This window comes from Scatophagus argus, chromosome 10, assembly GCF_020382885.2.
Source record: "Scatophagus argus isolate fScaArg1 chromosome 10, fScaArg1.pri, whole genome shotgun sequence".
Classification (NCBI taxonomy): Eukaryota; Metazoa; Chordata; class Actinopteri; family Scatophagidae; genus Scatophagus; species Scatophagus argus.
Window position 1 is genome coordinate 13618633 of NC_058502.1, and position 23397 is coordinate 13642029.

Below are 23397 nucleotides of genomic sequence, written 5' to 3' on the forward strand. Positions count from 1 at the left end.
ATATGCTAATCCATGGATGTATTTAACTGTCAGTTTCATTTTGATACATGTCCTTATTAAACTTAAACTTGTATAAGTGTCAACCCCTGAGCTTTGAACAGCAGAATACACTTTCTCACACACTTTGGAGCTCTTTAATAGATTTTGTCAACTCTGAACACAATGTGGTAATAATTTGTCACAGTAGTCACTATAGTCAGGGATTAATGAAGATAAATAAGGTATATAACACAGAATTAAAGGCCATTTTAATCCTTTTTATGTTCATCACAAACTCGAGAGCGATTAAGAAAAACCACAAGAAACCACAAAGTCATTATGTTTTGTGGGCAGCAATGTGACAAATGATCAGATATTTGGGAGCAGGCAGGGGGAAAAATGGCTGTGGACAGCTTTGACTCAAACTGACCCAGCTGCAAAAAGATGCTCCCTATACTGTGCTGTATGGATTACAACTTAACAAAAGTGTGACTCAAACACTAGGAATTCCATAGGGGAACTAGCTTACTCACTTTGAACAGTCTAAATGACTAATTATCATCTTGCTTTATTTCATTTAATACAGTTAATACATTATTAAGTATGGACAAAACTTCCACAGCATCATTCTTTTCAGCCAAAAGAAACCTAAATGTGATGCAGTCTTGGTCATCATCATCATCTGATCACATCTCCAGCTGCTGGTTCCATTGATTCTCAACAAGGGTAACCAGAATAAGGAAAAACATAAGATGATTTCTTTAAGGCTAATATAAGGGAATATATACAGTAACGTCTGTGCCCATCATGGTGCCATACATTCATGAGGCACAACCACTTGGTTAAAAAAAAAAAATCATATTCATATTTTGTTAAATGTTAATTAAATCAGCAGGCTGTATTCATTTAAACTGGTAAATACTGTGAGAAGAAATCAACAATAGCAGAAAACAAAAAAAAAACGATTAATTGTTCTATGCAACAAGCCTGCTGTTTTAAAGCACTGTCCAAAAAGAAGTATTCCTTATTAAGAAAAAATACATCCGTATCTTTGATTAATTAATTCTTTTCTCATGCTCTTCCAACACAGAGTAAAAAACTGCAGAGCCTATTTCATTAAAAAAACAAGAGTAACTGAAATGCTGAAAAACTGCAATTGGTCCTTTACATTTCACACACAGTGCAGCTATGAGAGTGCAGTAACGTTTGCTTAAATAATGGTCTTAGACTGCGAATACCTCAATGTGTAGGGAAAAAAAGCAGCTACCAGTCAAGCATCCTATTTAACCTCAGACAAAAACAAGCAAAACAAACTTTGAAAAGGTTACTGCCGTCAACACTTAGGAATCATTATTTTTTTCATACCAATTAGTTTTTCAGAAAACAAGCAAGCAGAACAGTTTGTGTTGGCTCAATCGTCTTCAAAGCAATTTATCTTAAAAGGTATATTAAAGCCAACTCTTGATATTGTCATAAAGTACCCATTTAAAGGGTCTAGAAAGTGCTTTGAGAATTTAAAAAACATGCTTATGTCCATGCTCTGTCTCCACATGGAACTCAGACATAATGTTTCGAAGCAGCATACGATTTTGTCTCTGCTGCTGCAATAAGCATCTCTCCTCCAGCAGAAAAATGACCAATTTGTGTCAGCTTCAAACTGTTGATAAGTGAATTCTCAAGGTAGGACTGAGTTGGAGGACACTCCCGGAATCCCAAAGTCATCAATAATATTGACTGCGAAAGACATAACAATCAGTCTGAGCGGTCTCATTATGGGGAGGAATGTGTCAACTCAAATCCAGAAGACACCACTGCAATAACTTCTTAAAAGTAATACATTAAATTATTAGAAATTATTGACATCCATTTATTTGTTTATGAAACTGTACTTTCTAGTCCCTTTAAGTTAGGGTTGGGATATCTGCAGATTCTCAGTGCACATATTCATCATCACTTATGTCAGAGTCATCGGCCTCCACCTCGCCTTCAATCACAGACTTCTTCCCTCTGCAGCAGGACACCACCAGACCAATGAGGAAAGCCTAAAAATAACAACCAAAGCACACATTAGGAAATATTTCATAAGGATCGATAGAATACATCAACAGCATCGGGAAAGAGGCTATTAAATGTTTTGCTGAGGAGATTAGCTGCGTGCGGTCTTGAAAAATAATTTTCTTTTTTTCTGAGAAGAAATGAAATGATGTGCTCCTGCACTCACACTCCTCCCGACACAAAAAATCAATCTTGAACTGCTTTTGAACTAAATCAAACATTTTATAGAGGCTGTTTCTGTGACTATTTTATAGTTTAAAAGATTTAAAAAAAAAAAGACTGATTGATTTTTCTGTTTTTAATTTAGCTTTGAAAAACAAAAGAAAAAGGAAAAAACAACCTGTGTGAGCTTCGTTTCTCACTCAAATTCCTACTGAGAACATTCTACTGTTATTCTCACTTCCTAAAATCAAGATGATGCCATTTTATGTACAGGCCTGGACTTACCCCAATAAAGGCCCAGTTACCAAAGTAGTAGATTGTGCTGAAGAACCAAAACTTGTGGAGGAAAAGATAGGATCTTGTCACAGTACACTGATCTGAAAGAGACACAAAAAACACAAGAACGTCCTGTTAATTAAGAGTATACAAGTTAACAAAAAGTCGATGTAAAATGAACTACAAAGTCATTAGAAAGTAAACACTTTAATCTATTCAATAACAGCATATTGACATTTGTGATTAATATGTCTGGAATTCCGCCAGGTATTGGCTAAAGTATTTTTTACTTTCCATTGTGACATCTTTCATGTCTTCAAATAGAAGAAATCTAAATCAATCTGACAGTGAAATTGCAATTTGCTCTGGTTACTTTATTATTTAAAAAAAATTAGTTGTTCCCTACAGAAATGAAAACAAAAGAGTAACTTGGTCTTCAAAACCAACTGAAAACACAGGGTTGCAACAACAGAGTGCAGCAGAGTAGAGAGCTCTTTTAGAGAGTACACTAACAGTCTCACCACCTTTGATGCCAGTGGCAATCATGGGCCTGTGTCATCTGAGAAGTGGTGTTAAAGCAGTTCGGTCCTTCTCAAAAAGCAGAAATGTAATATTGCTGCACAGGTTCATTTTTTTACGTCAGGAAAATGCATCTGTCATAAGAAATTCTCAGGGTTCACTCTCTAAAGCAATCCTGAAGAACAGGGAATTGAAGTATGGATGAAACCTCCAGGAAAAGCTTAAAAAAAGTGAACTTGAGTTTGCAATCATTAATCACACATTGTCACATTTACATTCAACATACATTTTTCATAATTTGCATTGTTATAAAACTTACAAAAAAATTTGAATGGTTTTAATTAAAAAGTTTGCTAAATCACATCATCCTCCACCATGGTGCTCTTCTTCTCGGTTTTTGATTAATTGATAGAGAAATCCTGGAGGGAGAGGCGGAAACTAGCTATCATTATAGAAAGTAATAAAAAAAGAAAATAAATTTCTTGTAAGAAGTGACTGATGAGGTGGAATGTCAAGAGAAGACTAAAAAGGCACAAGTAAAAAAGGAGTGAAGAGAAGAAAAGAAGGCAGTCATATAGCCTGAAAAGACAGGATTTCTTTCTTTAGAAAAACACCTAAAAAGTAAAAGTAAAAAAGTACCTTCTCTTTGGTGCACGCTATCATCCAGAAAAACCTGACACAGTGATGTTTATAATTGCACAAGTGTAGCACTTGTTATACATCTGTGTTATAAAGGCGTCTGTAATCACTTAAGAGCCAGCTATTACTACATGGAGCAGGGCCTCAGGCAACTTTGTCACTGTAACTAGGAAAGACAACCAGTCTTCTGAAAAGAGGAAAGCCGTGTCACTGTCAATGTGAATATGGCTTAACGGATAGATAAAACTGGAGTGATGCAACATTTAATGGAGCCTTGCATCAGATATATCCAGTGCACATTGAAAAGGCAAAAGGTAAAAGCACAGACACATAACAAGACACCAACAAATTGTGAAGACAGCGAACTATGGGTTATGGGTTATGCATGTAACTCTGATTCTCTGATGAGTTAAAAGGGATGTAACTTAGTTTGGAACCCTCTCAAACCCCCCACATAACTACGCAAGGAGCAAATTGATTTTCAAGTTCTTTTCACAACATACATGAGCTATACCCACATATAAAAATGATATTCAAATTATAAAAAAGATCTAAAAAAAAAAAAAAGTCCTATTATATATATTTGTAACTTGAAAATATGTGGATAATATCTCGTTGTTCCTTTTATAAAAAAACATGATTGGTGTCTTGTTGAACCATCTTTGTTTGCGCCTTTGATATCCTACAGCTAAGTGCATTTTATGCATAATCCATTTATGACAACATTTCTGTTAATCAGTGAAGCAAAGAAAGGACAGATGGATAAAGAGGATAAAGATAAAGGTTAGTAATCCAATCACTGAACCAATTTGAACCTGACAGATTTCTAATGTAGCCATTTTCAAACTAGCCTTTAAGAAGTAAGCAAAAGTCTTCTCCAACATTTTCCCCAAATGGCATTTTGTTGCTATGACCCCAGGCAGCTCAATCAGTACTGACAAAGTGCTGTGATCGCAGATATAAACACATGAAACCAAAAATCTTCAAGAGAGAAACTCATTTATTGCATATAAAATCCAATTGCTTTCTCTCTCTGCTGAGCTGCTCTGTCCTTTATGTTGGTGACATCACCTTTGAGTCTGAGCTCTCCACTTTTTAACAGAACTGATACTGCTATTGATCTGACTGGCAAGGATGGCAGGAATAATATAAGAATTCTTAAGCTGAGTCATTCCCCTTTATGTGCATGAATGGGTACTGGCAGGCATGGGAAATGCTGATGACGTCAAATATGGAAAGTGCCAGTGATATGCGTGCAGTGTCTGGGTCTCTCTTCAGTGCTACAATTGTTTTATGTGTCAAAACACAGGAAGAAAAGGAAGAAAAAATGATTCCCTTCAGATCACATGTATTAATTAGCTTAGGCATACACACTGAGGCAATAACAGAAAAATAAATTCAATATACTCCTAATCAGACTTGGATAATTTTAACAGACAAGGCAAGAGAGAAAGACCACAAAGATGAAGTGAAGACGAAATGCAGTGCCTGGCTATGTTAGAGAGCCATCTGGAGCATTAACGCTAACCCTGCTGAGCTGCTCCTATCACACTGTTTCTTACACAGCTCTTCACACCAACTTGAACCCCATGAACAGTGCAATCAGACTTATACTGACCGACGTGAAAGGTCCACAGCAATAACCTGGTGTGATTCAGAATTTATTCATTAAAGTCAGTATTTTCTAAAGCTTTCTCCTCTAGAGAGTTGAATTAAATAAAAAAAAAAAAAAAAAAAAGGAAAATCCAGGTGTGTGCCGATTCATGTATAGTACAGATTAGATAGAGTGGGTTTCCGGGAGCTCTGTGGGCATACCAACAATCAGCTTGTACTTTGCCAGGATCAACAGATAACAGGAGAACCAAGTCTATCTTCATCCCCATGACCCCACTCTTCTCCTCCAGTACCTCAGCCATCTGTAGCTCTCCAGCTGCTCACCTGAATTACAGGACTCCGAGTGGGACCTGCAGATGGTTCACAACAGTGGTCTGCCTAAATATATTATCATGTACACCACTGACCCACTTCACCTTGAAATCATTACTGTGCTCTGATAAGAGCATGGGGCAGTGTGCGAGTGCAGGTAATTTCACCTGGACTCATGATACCCGGGTGAGTGCTGCCCCATGTAGCATGATGCATTATGTATAACTTTCATCTCTGCATTCAAACACAAACACACGCACAGAGTCCCGAACACGCAAACACACACACACACAGACACAAATACATTGTGTTCTTTGTGAAAGCCTCTGCAAGCACTCCTGTTCCTACACCATACGCTTTTACTTTCTCTCCACAACTAAAATTCAACAGAGCACTTTCGTTTGAATGTCCTTTGAGGATGCTGCTGTTCCTTCAAAAGAACTATTTTCAAATCTCTGGCCTCTCATATTAGTGTTTTCGATGAATGTTCACCAAAAACATCTTTTCACTGTGCAAATCTTTTTTTTTTTTCCCCAATTGCAGAGAAAATCCATTTGAGTTCCAGTTGTGTTCAAGACCTCTGGTTGCAGACACAAAAGACAACATACAGTACTATGCAGCAGTCTTAGGCCACCATTAGAATTATTGCTTTAGCAAAGTTTTAAAGACCATTCATATTAGTTTTTTGGTTTCTTCATTAAGATATAAACAGAAAATAAAGGAAATATGTAGACAAAATTTAAAAAACAATTTTCAGAACAAAATGGTTTCTACAAGCAAAAGTCAGTATTTAGTGTGACCCCCCTTGGCAGTGAGCACATCTTGAACTCTTTGGGGTAGACTGTTGTGAAGTTTTCTAAAGTAATCTTCCGATATATTATGCCACACTTCTTTCAGCACTTCCCAGAATTCTTTTTAGATATAGGCTGTCCTTTATTTCTTTCTCTGTCCAGGTGAACCCATACTGCCTCTATAATATTCAGGTCTGGACTCTGTGGAGGTCAGTCCATGATTGTCACTGTTTTATCAGCTGTTTTTCTCTTCAAATATGATTTCACTGCATTGGCAGTGTGCTTGGGATTGTCATCATGCTGAAAAATAAAACCATTCCCAATCAGGCGCTTTCCAGAAGGAATAGCATGATGAATTAAAACCTGCCTGTACTTTTCAGCATTCATGATCCCATCAGTTCAGACAGTATTGCCAACACCACTGGCAGAAATGCAGCCCCAAATCAGGAGACCCTCCACCATGTTTCACTGAAGGCAGCAAGCACTCTTTCTTCCATCTCCTTCCAACTCTTCTGTTGACGAAATTTCAAACTTGGATTCGTCATTCCACAGCACCCTTTTCCACAGATCTTCATTCCAATCTTTGTGAGCTTTGGCATTTAACATTTTCACTCTGTTCCCCTTGGTTTCTTGGCTGCTACTCCTCTACAAAGACCATTCCTGATCAACCTTCTTCGTACTGTAGAAGGGTCAAGCTGGCATCCCGATGAAGCTGCCAGTGGTTGAGTCAGGCCTTACTGGACTTCTTCCGGTCTCTCAAAGAAGAAACTTTGAAACTTAGTTTTCTTGGCCTTGGCCTTTGTCCTTGATCTTTCTTGATTCTTTAGATTTCTTTAGAACACCTGGAATACCACACTTTGCTTGCTGATTTCCCTTTGAGAGTGGGCTTGCTGATGCAAAATTATGACAAAATTCTAATGAGTTGAACTCATACAAGATGTGTATGTAATGCTCAAGCATGTTTTGGAAAACCTGGTGTAATAGACCTTTTTCACAGCAGTCATTTTGACATGAATTAGCCGGACAAATGTAGGTTTTACCAATGACATTAATTAGGGTTCCATTCCATTTAGTTTTAAGAGAGCCAGGTTCCTGCTATTGATCAAGCGTAAGAGTCACTAGAGATCACACTAAATACTTGCCACTTTAGGCTATAGAAGTTTTTTCTGGGTGTTTTTCTGTTTTTAATATTATATACACGTTTCTTGTATTTTTTGGTTGTATTCTAATACAGACACTGAGAAATAATATATGATCATTACAGCCTTGCTAAAACAACAAATCTAATGGTGGCCTAAGACTTTAGCACAGTACTGTATGAAGAAAGAACCTTGTGTTATTTGATCCAAACTAAACCACTCATTATAGCAACAGGAGGTCAAAAAGAAAATTATAGAAATTTACAGCATGGGTCATTGTTTTCTACTACTGTTGGTCATGATCAAAATACATACCTCACTGTGGTCCCTGTGGAAATCTGGAGAAGCAGCTACATCTCTAAAACTGAGTCCATTATAATTCGTGACATCAGATAGTCACACAGCTAGTAGACTGACGTACATCGAATGTTTACTGTCCTTTTGGATGGTAAATGGTGTCAGTCATATACTGTTTTAAATAGGTCTCTCTTTCACTGCTTACAATGGTTGAAAAAAAAAAAAAGCTGTCCACTGGAGCAAGAAACAAGGGTGAAAAATATTGATTAAAGTAGCTTTAAGCAAGGAGTGTCATTCTAATTAGACTGCTTTAAAGCCCAGTGTTGATCAGTGTTTTTTGTTCTATTAATTAATTGTGGTAGACTCTCTGCTTAATACCAAACAAATAGATACTTCTTGAAACTGCATTTTCTTTTCAAAGGTAAGGAGTGTCTGTGGATTACAAGATGGACATTTTTCTTTCAAGGGAATAACTCTTGATTGACATATTCCATTGAAAGGCAAATTGATGATGATCCCCTTGATGCAAAGAAAATTGCTATTAATTTGTGTTGGGGTTGAGGGAGTCTCTAGTTGAAAATTGCTTGGGTACCTGACATCTCAGTGGCAACACATAAAATTACAACCATCTTCCTCCCTGAAGCTTTTTAAAACAATGCTGTGGAAACTGGCAAGTTGCTAGGAAACAGACCGCAGTCCATAGCGTGAAAAGTCTCCTCTGTATTACAAGTTTCATCATTGGGATTCAAACTAGAAATAATGTGATATGGCTTCCAAGTTAAATAAAAAAAAAAAGAACCCTGGACTTCTTTTATCTGGACTGGTTAAAATTCAGCTAAAACTGCCAACATTTATACAGAATGATATGGGCTTCAGGGTCTTATGCTGTAATAGTTATAATTCTGTCTCTGACAGTGCTGACCTTAACAGTGAAAAAAAAAATATCAGCAAGAAAACTTGATAAACTGAACTACTGGGTAAAAAACAAAACACAAGGTTGATATTAAGTGTGAAATAAACTTCCCTTGCTGAAAAAAAAGGCGTATATATTTTTACAATGTTTACACATGTTTGTGCTGCCTTTCCATGAGAAATGATGTTGTTGTTGACGTTGACATACTTAAGTTTTGTCATGAGAATCTGACAATAATTTAATGCAAGAGTCTATTTTGCTTTTGGGAAGAAATTGCGCCAGCGATTGTGGACAGAAACGTCATTAAAATCATTGGTTAGACTGTCAAGAGAACTAATGTAACCAATAATGGGTGTTGCAAATGTGATGATGGAGGCGTTAACGTGACAGCAATAAACAACAGAGTAGACAGTTAATTTCTTTGCGTGATCATTAGAAATAAACATGAAGACAGATAAATCTGTGATGGAAGGCATCACAATGAAATAAAATCAAATGCATCAATAAGGGAGGCCAATTTAAAAGGGTCTGATGGATTAGAGATTCTCAACAATTATACAATTGTCAGTCAAACAAAGAAAAAAACACGTAATATATAGATCATCGTATCAGGATGGTGGTAAAGAGAAAAACTAACATCTTAACTAACAAGGGCAGATGCTATGTGTGGATAAACTTAAAGGAAATGGAAGTGATCAAAGCAACTTGCCCACTCTAAGTAGCAGCATGGTGGATGTGGAGTAATGTGACAGAGAGCAGTCTCATCAAATGACCACCTAACAAAATGTCTCATGCTGCACGGTTTCATGTTTGTGTCAATGTCTTGAGAAAGAAAGAGTTTGCAAAATCAAGTAGACTAAGATGAAGCTGAATAAGGAGAACAGCAGCAGCATCATTACTGTGTGGAGGTCCTAAGAACAGAATTTTCTAAAACAGAAAGGATACTCAGATTCTTCTTTTCCTTAAAATACCTTCATATGCTTGTTAAATCACATAGTGAAGAAGACTTCAGGGTTCATGGTGTCTGGGGCCATGGAAACTAATTCCTGAGGATTAATTTCCCTTATGCTGAGTGAATGAGTAATGGCGTGGTAATGACCTTAGAGTAGATAATGGAGAGCTTGACACTGAATACCTGCTTGCCAAGATGTGTCTTTGCACCACTGTGACCAACTAGCCAATCAGTCACTGGCTTGAAATCTAACCTCTTTTGGATTTGCTGTTGTTTGATCACGTGTCACACTAAGGGTTTTTACAAAGTTACACGCTCTCCTAGAGGCAGAGTTAGGGTTAGCGTCTGTTAGAGTGTGCATATGCGTGTATGAAAAACGTTCAAATATTTTATTTTCATGGGGTTAATGAAAAATATCACAGCAATGTCAACCAATTTACTATCTGTAAATTATCTTCTGTTTATTTTATTCCTACTATTGTGTCTATAGATCGAATGAGCGTGATGTCACTTCCAGGCAGATAATTGAGGGTATCTGCATTGCATTGCATTATTTCTGTTGTCCTTTTGAGCTATGTTTAAGGTCAGCACTTAAACACTTAAGTCCTACATATCTTTAGCTTCTGTCGTACTTACTTTATGCATTGTGCTGGTTTGCTATTGTTTTGACCAAATCTACACAAAAGCGCCGTCTCACTACCAGTCACACTAACTTCTGTAAACTCAAACTCTTTCACCATGCAAATGGAGTAATTCACCTGTTACTTTCAACAGAATGCATGTGGATCTTTTCATTGTATTCCCTCTCAGTTGCATGTGCTGTCTCTGCTTGATACTTCCTCCTCCACATGGTAGGTGGTCCAACGGCTGTTATGAAAGCAAGAGCTATTTCCAAGATGGCCAAAATAGGATCATTTCCCCTAAGCTGGTCAAAAGAGAGAGTAGAAATGCTGCTGGCCATTGTCCTAATGACTCTACGACTGTTTCAGTAAAAAAAGTATTGAAGAGTACCAAACCGTCACACAGATCCCACAATCCTTTCACATGTGCCCTCAGTAATTAATAGTACGTGGGCAAAAATTGATTTCTTTTCTTAACAACTGATGCTCCTGTGGTGCTTGCACACACTTGACTTTCATATCTGAATCCAGTTCAATTTAAACTATCTATCTATAACTTATAGTCAGATACAAAACAGCTTCCAAGCTTAATAAAACAATATGACAAAGTGGTGCAGTCTGTTTGGGTTAATTGTAATAGTTGTGGGACAGGAAACAAATGATTTGTTTGAGAAAATCAAACAACCAAACAAAGAAAAGCCAATTAATTTCCACAATTCTGTCTGAACAGTCATGTAAACAAGTATTATGGGGGTTTGTCAGTTTTTGTAATTATGTTGGTAGTATTGACATTATTGTCACACGTAAACACTGCTGGATTAATATTCATATTTTTTTCATCAGTATTTTTTACGTTTTCATTTTTTATTGTTTTAATTTTACCTTACTAAGCCCCAAAATACCTTACTTGGCAACATACCTTATTCTGATTGAACATAACTTTACTAATCACTTAGGTAAATGTGATTAAATTCAACCAATGCATCATGATTATTATTCAAATGTGATTTATTATTATTTTTATTATTATTATTACTAAGAATATAAAATATAGAAGATAGTTCTGATGTATGTTTTAAACTACATTCGCACACAGTCAGAAAGGCCAACTGTTTTTTTTTTTTTCCAGGATGACTGATCAAGGTCAGTTGTATCAAATGCTGCACTTGTGTCTAAGAGGGCAAGAACTGAGACCTTATTTTCATCAGAATTCAGTTTTAAAGTTCATTGCTGTGCTGTGCTCTACAGCCTGACTGAAATTCCTCCAGGGTATTATTTTCTTTAGGAAATGGGTTAATTTTCATTGAAACTATTTTTTGAAATATCTCACTGATGACTATAAGGTTTGATATTGAGCTATAGTTGGTTAGTTTGTTACTAACTATGTTGGGTTTCTTTAGTGAAGGATTTACAACAGCTGTTTTGAAGGCATCTGGGAAGAAGCCTGTCTGAAGAGCTGAAGAGATGCATTTATAAACTTCAGGAAATGATTTGAAACACTGTCAAATGCCTGCTTTAAAAGTGTCAGTACATAAGGCTGAAGAAACAGACTTAGGGACAGTCTTGGTTAACGTAATACAAGTGAATTTTCCTGAGATGTGTTTACAACAATTGCTGACTCTAACTGAAGATATTTTGGTAATGAAGAACAACATGAATTCTTCACAATCACAATTTGACGCATATAACTGCAGATGGGCGTTGGAGTTTCAAGTATTCTCCGTAATATACTGGAAAAAAATCGTTCCTTGCCAGACATATTGCTTCGTTGTAGATAGTCATATCTTGTCAATATATAGCTTTAGTCCCTTTCCTCTCAACTGCTTGACAGATTTTCATAATTTAATTAACACTCATTTCATTAATAGATCTTTGCTTTTGAAAAAAGAAAAAATCCCTTTCAGTCTTTGTTAACATTAGGTTAACATTAACATTAGGTAAAATATGTAAATATAACACTGAAAAATATTCAATATTTAACTTGGTAACAAGTCTAGAATGTTACCATGCTGATGAGTGCCTTCATTTGCATGTTGAGATAAAGTTCATGGCTGTGCAATATATCCATCAGCTCCATAGTTTTGGAGTCACTGTTTTTGCCGATATCAATATTCAGGTCTCAAATTAGAAATAATCTATGATATCTAGTGATACCAAGAAAAAGTAGCTCTGAGAATTCTTGTTCATGTTCTTGTTGTCTTTTGACATACAATTGGTCTTTAACATACAGAATATGGATAACATGGTGACAATGGTCATCTTAGTGTACTGTATTTTCACGACTATGGACAGGCCTCAAAGACATTAGTCCATTAACACTTTTATATTGTGTAACCCAGATAATAGTCACAATCATGAACTAAACCTACTGCTGAAAGCCAAACCAAATGTGCTCATTAACTCTCATCTTGACTGAGTTTATAGCTCAGGCAATCATCCTGAAGTGCAGTTGTTTGTAGACTGAGTAGAATACTGATATTATACAAATCCATACATACTTAATACCACATGTTTTATCATGCCACAATCTGTCAATTAAAATTACAACCTCCTTGTGCAGGTTCTTGGAGATACTTCAGTGAGAAAAATACTACTTCAGTGACACATAGTAAATAGCGCCACATGTTCAGAGAAAAAAAAAACTTGTGGCCCATAACAAATGGTGTATCACAGAATCTGGCTTTGAATATGCACTGCAGTGCTTTGAATTGATGCATATAAAAATCTCTGTGCAGTCCATTCCATATGACAAATATTCAACCTTCAAAATAAAGGCAATAAACAATACCTTGTAAATATCTACTACCAACAGTATGCCACCTCTTCCTATACTTTAACTGCCGCATAAAGAATACAACCAGCACAGTGGTGATTTAACATCAACTTCAGAGGCTTTTCAGCTATAAGCTAACAAATTTGGGCAAAGTCAATTTACTAAGATAATAAAGAAATACTAACAAACTGTTTAGCCTACCCACAGGAGGGAGAGAACCTAAATGTATGTGTCTACACATCAGATTATTGTAAACAAATAATATCTTGCCTTTGATCTCCTGCTTCTGCTTTATCTTTCTAATTTCTGCCTCTTATCCCGTCTCAACGCATTTCCAGAGCTGTTGGATAAAGTGAAAATTATTCACGAAAGCCAAGTCAACAATGACTGTCTCTAAGATCTTTGCTGTATTCAGGCATACATCTCACTGTTGATCCAAACTGTCCTGCCATAACAGGTTCAGGTGCACATGTTTCTCTCAATGACAATGGGAGGCACTGCAGAGAAAATCTTCATGGGAACTGACTGACTGACTGGCTGACTGACTGACTGTAGGGTACTCTTCGGATAACGTGGTCTTAACATGGGATCCAAAGACATGTTAATAACACCACTGACGATACAGCCACAGACATTCTGCTATAAAACTCCTCCTCAGCAAACAACTTTATATAACATGACCACTTTCTTATTTTCTACTCAGAGAGTTGCTTTCTACACCTACATCTTTTAAGACAGTTATTTATCATTTAATGTTTTGGAACTAACACTAGGAATCAATACTATAGAAATACTATAGTTTTTAGTTTAAGTGTTTTAAGGGTCATCCTTGTTTGCAATATTTACTTTTTTTACTTCAACTTGATGCAGTACCAGAAAAACTTCTACAATCAATGGCAAAAAATAAATAAATCAATACCATATACTGCATGTTTTGGAAGAGCATTTATGTCTCAACACCTTGATTTATTTAAATAAAAAATAATTATGCCCCACACTAATGCATCTATGCTGACAGTGACAAACATGCACAAGAGCCAACACACTCCACCAGGTCAAAGACAGACTCTGCGGATGACTTCAACAAGTCTCAAAGTTAGTCCTAATGTATAAATGGAAAACAAGGGTGGGAACCTGAGACATGACAGGTATATCAAAGAATACAGTATGTTTAGGATTTACTCCTTTGTAAGAATAATACATATGACAATTGCATCACATTTCCTCCAACAAAAGCCTTACTTAAGCTCTCAACAAATGAATAAATTACCATGATAAAGCTCACTATTAAGATGTACATTCACACATGTGTGTTTTCATGGCAGATTTACTGTAATAAGTGTTGGCATGGAATCAGTAAGAGGCCACACACTGCATTGCTAAATGTTTGTCCTTGGTATTATTCCCTCTAATGAATAATGAATGATAATGAAGATTACTGAACATTGTTCTACATGAAATGGACGGGTTGTACAATGCCCTTCATTTCTTCTTGTATAGACTTGACTTGTGAGGAATAAATCTTTGATAATGTTTCATAAGTTCTTCCAACATCTCACTACTGGACCTGCGCAACCTTACTGTGTTAGCAGAGATGACAGACTTACCCTCAGGCGCATCAGCATCACAGATCCTTGTGGTGCCAAAAGAGGCATTCCCAGATGTAGGGCCTGCTGAAGGCATCTGACTCTGATCAGAAAGCATAAAAGGCACGTATATGTTCAGTAAAGAAGCACTGCAAACGACATCATTATGTAAAAACAGATTGTGGTCCATGCAGAAGGGCCATGACACCATAGTCTATAATACCAGAAAAATATCTAACAGCAACAGGCTTTAGCTTTTCAAAATAAAAGAAAAAAATCACTTGGAGGTTTTGGTTACACATGATGCTGAGTTGTACCACAGATTTACTCAATAAATACACAAAGTTCAAATCAGCTTTTAAGGTTACAGTAAAGGCAAACAGTAATTTTGAGGCTTACTTTGCCTTTAACTAATAATTTATAAAAAACTTAATTAAAATAAAAGGCACATGTTTAAGGAATACTGTGCACAGTTGTGAACATCCACTACATACAGACTATATTGTATAAGCTGGGCTGGTATAAATTACGCTGAGAGACAATGTATTCAAACGCTGTACGAGAAAGCAGAGAGAAATATGCCATGTTTACCCCGTGAGTCATATGGAGCTGGTTTTAAAAGGTTATTTTCTCTCATTTAAAAAGAGGATGTTTCAGCAAAAACAACAGTGTGGTACATTTTAATTAGGTGGTTTAAAAGATTTTTTGAGACAAAGCATAGACACGAGGTTGCATCTAAACTACATGCAAACACCCACACAGAAAGCACGAGAGAGAGAGAGCAGGGCTACATCAGATCACATCGAGGGTAGACTGTCAAACAACAGATCCACACAGTAATAGCCTCATAGTTTAATGCAGACGGACAGAATCCAAAAAGAACAAGAGCCTAAAAGCCCTGCTACCAGCCCATAGAGACCATGCTGCTGCCTACACCCAGCTGGACTGAAATGGTTTGAATCCACTTACTGACCAATACTGCCATCATTCCAGCTCCATCATCAGTGCTAGCTCTCTCCACTGACTAAAACCTAGAGACACACACAACTTTATGTACATTCTTCCTCACCTGTACAAAATACTTCTGGCTGCCATACATGACATATTGTGGGGCTAGGCTGTAGATCATGTAGCTGGTGTGAAGGACGATCAAGAGAAGAATCATACAGAGGAAGAGAAGAGCCTGGGGGCGAGTTCTCTTGGGTCTTATTTTGTATAGCTGGAAAAAAGAAGAAAATGTTAATGTGAATTAATGGTGTATTTGCTTTTCAGGTAACAGGAAAGCAGGGCTGTTTCTTACCCTTATCCAGAAGAACCAGATGCCCATGTTGCGAATGCCAGCCATGGATGTGACTACAAAGTACATGGTGATGACTGTGATCAAGATGTAATCCAATGGAAAAACCTGTGATACCAAGGACAGAAGTCAGCTACATGTAAGGGATACATATTGCTTTAAGAGCCAAACATTCTGGCTGGCTGCCTCTCAAGGATGCTCATAGTTGTTAATGAGCAGCTATCGTCAATACCACTTCTTTAAGCACACTTATCTAAAGCACATCTCGTCACTGGAGCATATTCACTGTCAAGAGTGTTGAAAACCAGTAACTGTATTGTTAACCTCTTTCTATTAATCAGTAAATTGAGTATTCACAGGTTTGTGTGTAAAGTAAAAATACCGAATATGTACTTTAATGTCCAGAAATGCTCTGATTTAACTGCAAACCTAATCTCTGTATAGCACTGTATCTCATTCTTGGTAAGGTGCAGTTCATTCCTTAAATACCAAGGTCATACTTCTAAACACTGGCCTTAGACATTTAATCAATGCCAGTATCTATGAAGCAATTCTTTAATGGTCTGAGCTGTCAGTCATTTTTTTTCACTAAATTCTGCTGCAGAATACTAAGTTTAACAGAGGATGTTCTATTCGGTGAGCAGACCTGAGGCAATGACTTGGAGGTAAGAAGCAATGGCAGAAATTAAATAACCTGTCAATCTTCACATTTTTAAAAACTTAAAATAAGTCATTAAACCACATTGCTAATACTTCTTTTCTGAATCCACAGGTTTATTGATGCAATACAAAAGCTTAAATATAATGGACACTTGTTGTCTGTCATCTTAAAGCTCATAGTTTTGAACAATATCACGTAAATAAAAAGGTAATAAATGACTATTGCATCATTTTGAGGCAGTTCTTTGTAGCAAAACATTAGCCATATAATTTAATTTCACATTACCATTTATTTATCATTTGCAATATTTCCCAAACAGCAATTTGGTTTGTGCATAATGCAAGTAGTGGAAATAACATATAGAATAATTCTGGGTATTTAACAGATCATTTTGTACCTTGCTTAAGTTCATCTTTTGTATACTGCACTGTACTTGTACAAATTTTATTCTGTTTATTTCCAAATGTGGTTTCATGGTGAAATGCACAAAGAAAGTGCCCCCTGAAGAGCATACACCGTCTTGACATACGTCTGGAAAAGGCTAATTATAAGTTTAATTCATTTTCTGAAAAAAAATTAATCATAGAGAAATGCTACCTGAAACTATCACTTAGAAAACTTAAAATGAGTCACTTGGTTGAATATGCTCCAGACAGCATGGTGGTGTTGAGCAAGAAAAATGATTGAGCCTGAAAAGTTGTCCAGGATGAAAAGCGTATAATGCAGTGAAATATTATATGAATTTAAAACTGCTCTATGCCTGAAATCAGACACGGTGTCTGAGAACTTTAAGCCCCATCATTATTATTAACAAAACTAGTAGTTGTTGTATCAGACTCTATTGTACTGCAGAGGTTTCTAGGTTTTGTACAACTTGAATACAACTGAACAATAAGTTTCGCACTTCTGTGCGTGAAATTGTAAATGACCGGATTCAGAAGTAGATACACCATATAAAAACAACTATGCCAACTATACCAGACATATTTTTGCAAGACTGTGTCACAAAAGTGTTATTTTTTTTTATCCTTTATCTTTGTCATTTAACATTTATTGTGCTTCCACTTATTACAGCTGTGCTAATAGTTACTTGTCATATTGGAGTTTCTCTTAGCTCTGCTCCTTTGAAACATGAAACTATTTTGAAGTTACTTCAGAATGCAAAATGTGTTTCTTGTGTAAAAAAGTCAGTGCTTGTCAAAAACATACAAACTGTTAAATGACATCTAAAGCAACAGGACTCATTTACTGTATGCTTCAAAGTTGCAGTATACTGCAGTATACTGAAGCGCATATACTTGAAATTTTACAAGTGCATTTAAGGATAGCCAAGAATAAAGCTTTTAAATTATACTTCATTTAGGTTAATGATGATAGAGACAAGAAAATATGGCTTTAAGCACATCTTAATTGAGGATAATCATCTTTTCACCATGAGAGATGAGAGGATACTCACGGGTTGTAAGGCTAATAGAAGTTCATTCAGAGGATTGGTTAGGTTGGTGCCAAAGATTATGAACCCGGAGCTGATGCCAGCAGAGTGGAGGGCTTTATCCAAACTGAAACACACAGGAAAAATTAAACATTTGGATACATACCTCCTGCAATACACATTAATAAACAAAATCAAGGGAAACACTAAGACTGTACTTTTTTTCGTTGGGTCACCTGCCTTATAATGTAATGTAGGCTTTATTGTGTGAAGAATGATGGTGCCACAGGAAATATTATGACTTACTTTGAAATGAACAGGGCAACGGTGAACACCAGTGCAACCAGGATAAAGAAAATGCCCAACAGTATCTGGGGAAAAAACAACAAAGAAATTACAACCGAGATACCCAAAACTTAAGACAAAATCTGCACATAAAGGAAAATGCACGTTCTCAAAGGCTTCAACTTGTTTCACAAATATAACCTTTCTGTCATCTCTTTTGTCAAGGAGAGACCATATGGCTTGGCCAGCCACAGTTTGGCACTGCTGCTTGAGGTGACAGGGGGAAGCAATGGCACAGCCCAGACAGAGTGGGGAGGTTGCAACCAGGGAGGCAAAAGGTGGGTGGCAGCCAAAAAGGCAATAAACCCTATCAACTGCTCGCCTACAAGGGGGCCTAAGCTAAAATATCTTATAGAAAAAAGCAGATGAACACCTATGACAAAAAAAAAATAGCAGAATTAAAATGTTATGTTCCAGTCATGAATAGTACAATCTTTGGAAAAAACAAACAAACAAATAAACAAACATGGTGATATTTGGCAACTGACCACCAGTTATGATGCTGATAACATGCATCAGGATAAAAGAATGATCAGATGAAATCAAATGTAAAAAATGCACAAAAGCGTATCATTTTCTCACTCCATCATGCTCAGAGCTTGGACATATCCATGTCAATGCCTACATGCAAACAATTATGAGAAAATAAAGTAATTTACATAATAAAAACAATCATTCAAGCTAAATTGGCTTTGACAAAGCATCCCTTGATGTCATTTCTCAATGATTGTAGCAAAACATCAATTACAATCAAGAAACTGATAATCATAACAGTTTTTGTCATTACTGTTTGATATGAGCGACAACTTAAAATCTGAGGTGGCCAGATGGAGAGAGAAAAAACAGTCATTCAAATTTACTGATTAAACTGCCTTTATCTCTTAATCCAACTAAACAACAGGCTAAAAAAGCTGCCTAACTTTCTCATAAGAACAGTTACTGGCTGTTGAAAAGTGCAATACTGTAGCAAGGACTACTAAAAAAAGTTTCAAAATCATGAAAATATGGAATATCTTAAAAAAGGTGACTTTTGTTAAGAAAGAGAATAACACTAGTTTACAAATGTCTTATCTAAACAGTTCTGTCTGAAAGAACAGCAGTGATCCCATCAAAAATCACTTTGTGAGGTCCAAGCACTTTTTAAGTGTTGATGTTCCTCATGTTCAATAAGTCGTTTTCACCCACTGCCAGGGTTGAGATAAAAAAAAAGACAGCATGTGTTTGGGAAACAGTGGCACAACTCCTCTGGAGAAATCACACTCGTTCGGCTTATCACTCTACACCAGTGCTTAAGTATACAGTAAATAAATCTCCCAGCTCATTACTGTTTAAATTTGAGTCTGGGGACTGTCATTAGCCGCAACCCCCTTGGTTAAAGACAAACTGTTACAGCCACTGGTTTAAATGTTTGTGCCTGCCTGCAGTGCAGTAAAATACTGGAAAATGAATAGCAGTGGCAAAAGTTAAATGAGAACTATTAAAATGATGTTGGAACTTAACCTTAATTTGGAAAACGTGATGTGAACTGGGACCTATTTTGACTGTACATTGCCATTGCTGTGTCATGTACACATGAGAATATGGGCATGTCAAGCGCATACGCTATCATGTGCACTATGTACCTGCTGTAGCTGTGCATTAGGGCTGGGTGAAATATGAATAGGAAGGTGTGGAGATTATTGCAGTGAATCACGACAATAGAATTTTGGCCAATTCGATGAACATTTTCATGCCTGTTCAATAGTTCAACCAAGAAGTGTGTGAGAAGAAAATTACTGTAGTCTGTAAGGGGCAGAAAGGTAAAACACAAATATGCAACATCACAAACATGCTGGAAAAGCTGTCTGTGTGCTAATTGGGTTTACAAATCTGTGCAATAAAATCAGCGATAAGTAATAATGATTTTGATTGCTTTAGGTTTGACAAATGAAATTCTTTCTTGACCCATTCCATTAAACCAGAATAATTCCAGTCATAAGTGTTATTCAGAGCCACATTGGTCATGACACCCCCTGGGTTTTCTCAAATCAAATTAAGTTGTTTTTTTTGGTTTTTGTTTTTTTTTCCTTGGAAATTAAAAATGCAAGGCTGTTTATGCCAGACTAAAAAGATGCTAATGAACACAGATGCTGCACCTAGGTAACAGTAAGTAGATAGGATCGGTAAGAGTCAGCCTCGAGGGATTTTCATTGTGATGATGATTTTTCAAGTGGCTGTGTTCAGTGAGTCCCTAGGATGTACTTTTTCTACATTCTTGATGGTTTAACTATACAAACTACTGTAAAATTGGGTAAAATGTCAGTTTACACAGGTTATTTTGCACTGGTGTTGGATGTGTTTGACTTGGTTAAGGATTCCGCAAAGCATTGGAGGTGCAGAATTACAATGCAGTTTAAGAATCTCTCCATGGTTTTTTTCCATGGTTCTCAATGGTTTTTAAATCTTAAACAAGTGGTGTTACAACCTCCTTTCCCCCCCCTTAACGCCCTTAAGCAAATTTGAATATGGGGGCAACAATATTAAAACTGCATACATGAGGTCCAGGTATTGGTTCACCAACCCAAAAAAGTGATATCAAAGAGAAGTTTGGGGTTGTTTTGGCTTATCCCTTGGGAAACATGAGATCCTGCCTGAAAAATGTGAGACTCCCTGAGAGACTTCAGAGTAAATTAGGTGAAGGGACTACCCATGGGAACCATGTAAATATGCGGTTGTGTAAAGTAGAACTAAAAGTAAATCTAGAGCAGTCCAGATTAGAACTTGAGCACAAAGAAACAGTTAGGGAGGAACATATTTAAGTTGGAGAAAATAAGCAAAAGCATGATGCTTGGCCAAACAAGACTTTTTAAATTTATTTTTTAAATTACACCACTATTAAATGAAAATAAGCTGCGAAATATTGTGCAAGCCTAGCTCTGCTCAGAAACCAATTAACGCAAGGCCTGGTGTTTGTAAGATCACATCCAATACACAGACATTGAAAAGATTGGCCTTTGTGTACAATACATTCCATGATGGACATATGGTTTGTTTCTTTATTTTTGTGAATGTGTGAATCACCTTGACAGGCCTGAGAGCACTGCCCACTTTAGTGCAGCAGTTCCTCTCTGCAATTTCCAGGTGTCTTCCCCTACGGCGCAGGACCTGCAGTTTGCCCTCCAGCTCCTGCAGGTTGCGTCTGTCCCTTGATGACAAAGGACGTCCATCATTACACTGTTGAGAAGACAAACAAACAACCAAATAAATCAAAGAACAAACATATGTGTGTGTGTCTCAACTATGTGCTTCTGGCATGGCATAGCTGAAAGTTAAATCAGGATATTTCAAGTAAACTGCACTAGTAATGGAAAGTTATTTATTAAAGTTATTGAGATACCCAGGGATTCCCAAAAGTATCAATTAACAGAAATAACTTATTGACATGTTAACCTGTAAAGACATATCTAACATTCTCTTTAAACATTGTTATTATGTCAGGAGGTGGAATAAAAAGCATTAAATACAGTAGTCTGAGGATTCAAGTATACCGTAGCTGCCAGTTAATAACTAGTAAATACAGTGTATCTACGCAGGGGGACAAAAAAAATGTTGAATGCGATGGTCTTTTATGCTCAACATCACATTGACACTAGCAACTAATAGCACCTAATAGATGTCTTTACTTTGTCTCCCTGTTTGTGCTGCCTGAGGGGTTGGCTGATAAAGACAATACCAACCATACAAAACTCCATGCTAAGACAGAGAACAACAGAAAGATACGGAGCTGGAGGTTATGCATGTGTACCTTTGAATGAATGAATGTTTCCTCACTAGATTTTATTAGATGTTATGAGTGGAAAAAACAACAAGCCTTCTAATGGTTTTATTAATGTATCTATTGTTAATATGACAATCTTTCTTTTCACCTCGAGGTTATGTTGCGTGAAGATATTCCATGACTTATAGATAATTTGCACAATACGTTCATGGGTCTTATTGTGCCATTTAGTCAGACTAACCTTGGATTTCAGCTTCTCTATCTGGTGCTCAACATCATCAATGTCCTCAGTGTTCTCCAGGCGTTCATACGCCACACTCCGGGTGCCTTTTATCAGATTCAAAGGCAGTACGGACATACCATATGCCTGAAAGACAATGCAAACCCGCCATTATAATCATTATTGTCACATTATTATCATAATGGGATGGCACATAAGGCACGTGCATCTGCCCACACATACCCATGCCTGCCTGATGACAAACCCAGCACCATGTGGAACATGACAACAGTCAAATGGGGGTAAGTAAACACAGACTCACACAGATAATCATATAGTTCTTGGCCTCGCAGGCTATGTCATTTTTGGTGGAGGAAAAGAGATTAAAATGGTGGAATCTATAATTGTGCTGAGGTTTATTGGTGAACTTGCTGCAACCATTTTGTGTGGATATCACAGCCTTATATCACTCTGATGCAATTTACAGCTTAACAGTGCCCCCATGTGACAGTACTACCGTCCATCCCCGATTTGATGAAATTTTTACAAGAAGAATTTTAGGGAAAAAAACCTGGGATGGAGGAATAGGCATTAAGATGCCATCAGCATAGAATGGCTTGAATTTAAATGAAAAATCATCAACTTCTCTTCTCTGTTAGAGGTATGTACAATGAACAAACAATAAACAATGACAAACAGACATTCAAAATAAGATAAGATAAAATAAATAATAAAAGTAACACACACAGAGACATATATACTGTACATGCAGAGACAGCACAGAGAGACGGAGAGAGAAAATATATGCACAAAATTCAAAAGGTATTTTCAGCCATCAAGAGGCTTCAATCTCCTGAAGGGATGCTTGAACTTTAATTAAAAATGAGGGATATCTCTAATACCAGGGAATAGGCCAATCAATGAAAATAAAAATAACAGCACCAGGCCAACACCCTCCTGCTCTCCCTGTGTCATCTCGCGCTAACCAAGGAGTGCCATTTTATGGATCCATAATAAAACAAAGGGGCCTTCTGTGCAAAGATACTTTCAGCCCTGTC

The 23397-nt window shown here is 36.8% G+C and overlaps 1 protein-coding gene across 1 annotated transcript in view; it reads right to left on the bottom strand.

The window, feature by feature from the left end:
- Positions 1–118: 118 nt before the first annotated feature.
- Positions 119–23397, bottom strand: part of lmbrd1 (LMBR1 domain containing 1) — a 53455-nt gene continuing 30176 nt past the window's right edge. The window contains exons 8-16 of the mRNA XM_046401446.1: positions 22361–22486; positions 21423–21575; positions 18324–18388; positions 18042–18144; positions 15928–16032; positions 15697–15846; positions 14649–14730; positions 2482–2573; positions 119–2021 (exon numbers count right to left, since the gene is read on the bottom strand). Of these exons, the coding sequence (XP_046257402.1) occupies positions 1911–2021; positions 2482–2573; positions 14649–14730; positions 15697–15846; positions 15928–16032; positions 18042–18144; positions 18324–18388; positions 21423–21575; positions 22361–22486 (987 nt within the window). The 3' untranslated portion in view covers positions 119–1910. The remainder of the gene's footprint in view (positions 2022–2481; positions 2574–14648; positions 14731–15696; positions 15847–15927; positions 16033–18041; positions 18145–18323; positions 18389–21422; positions 21576–22360; positions 22487–23397) is intronic.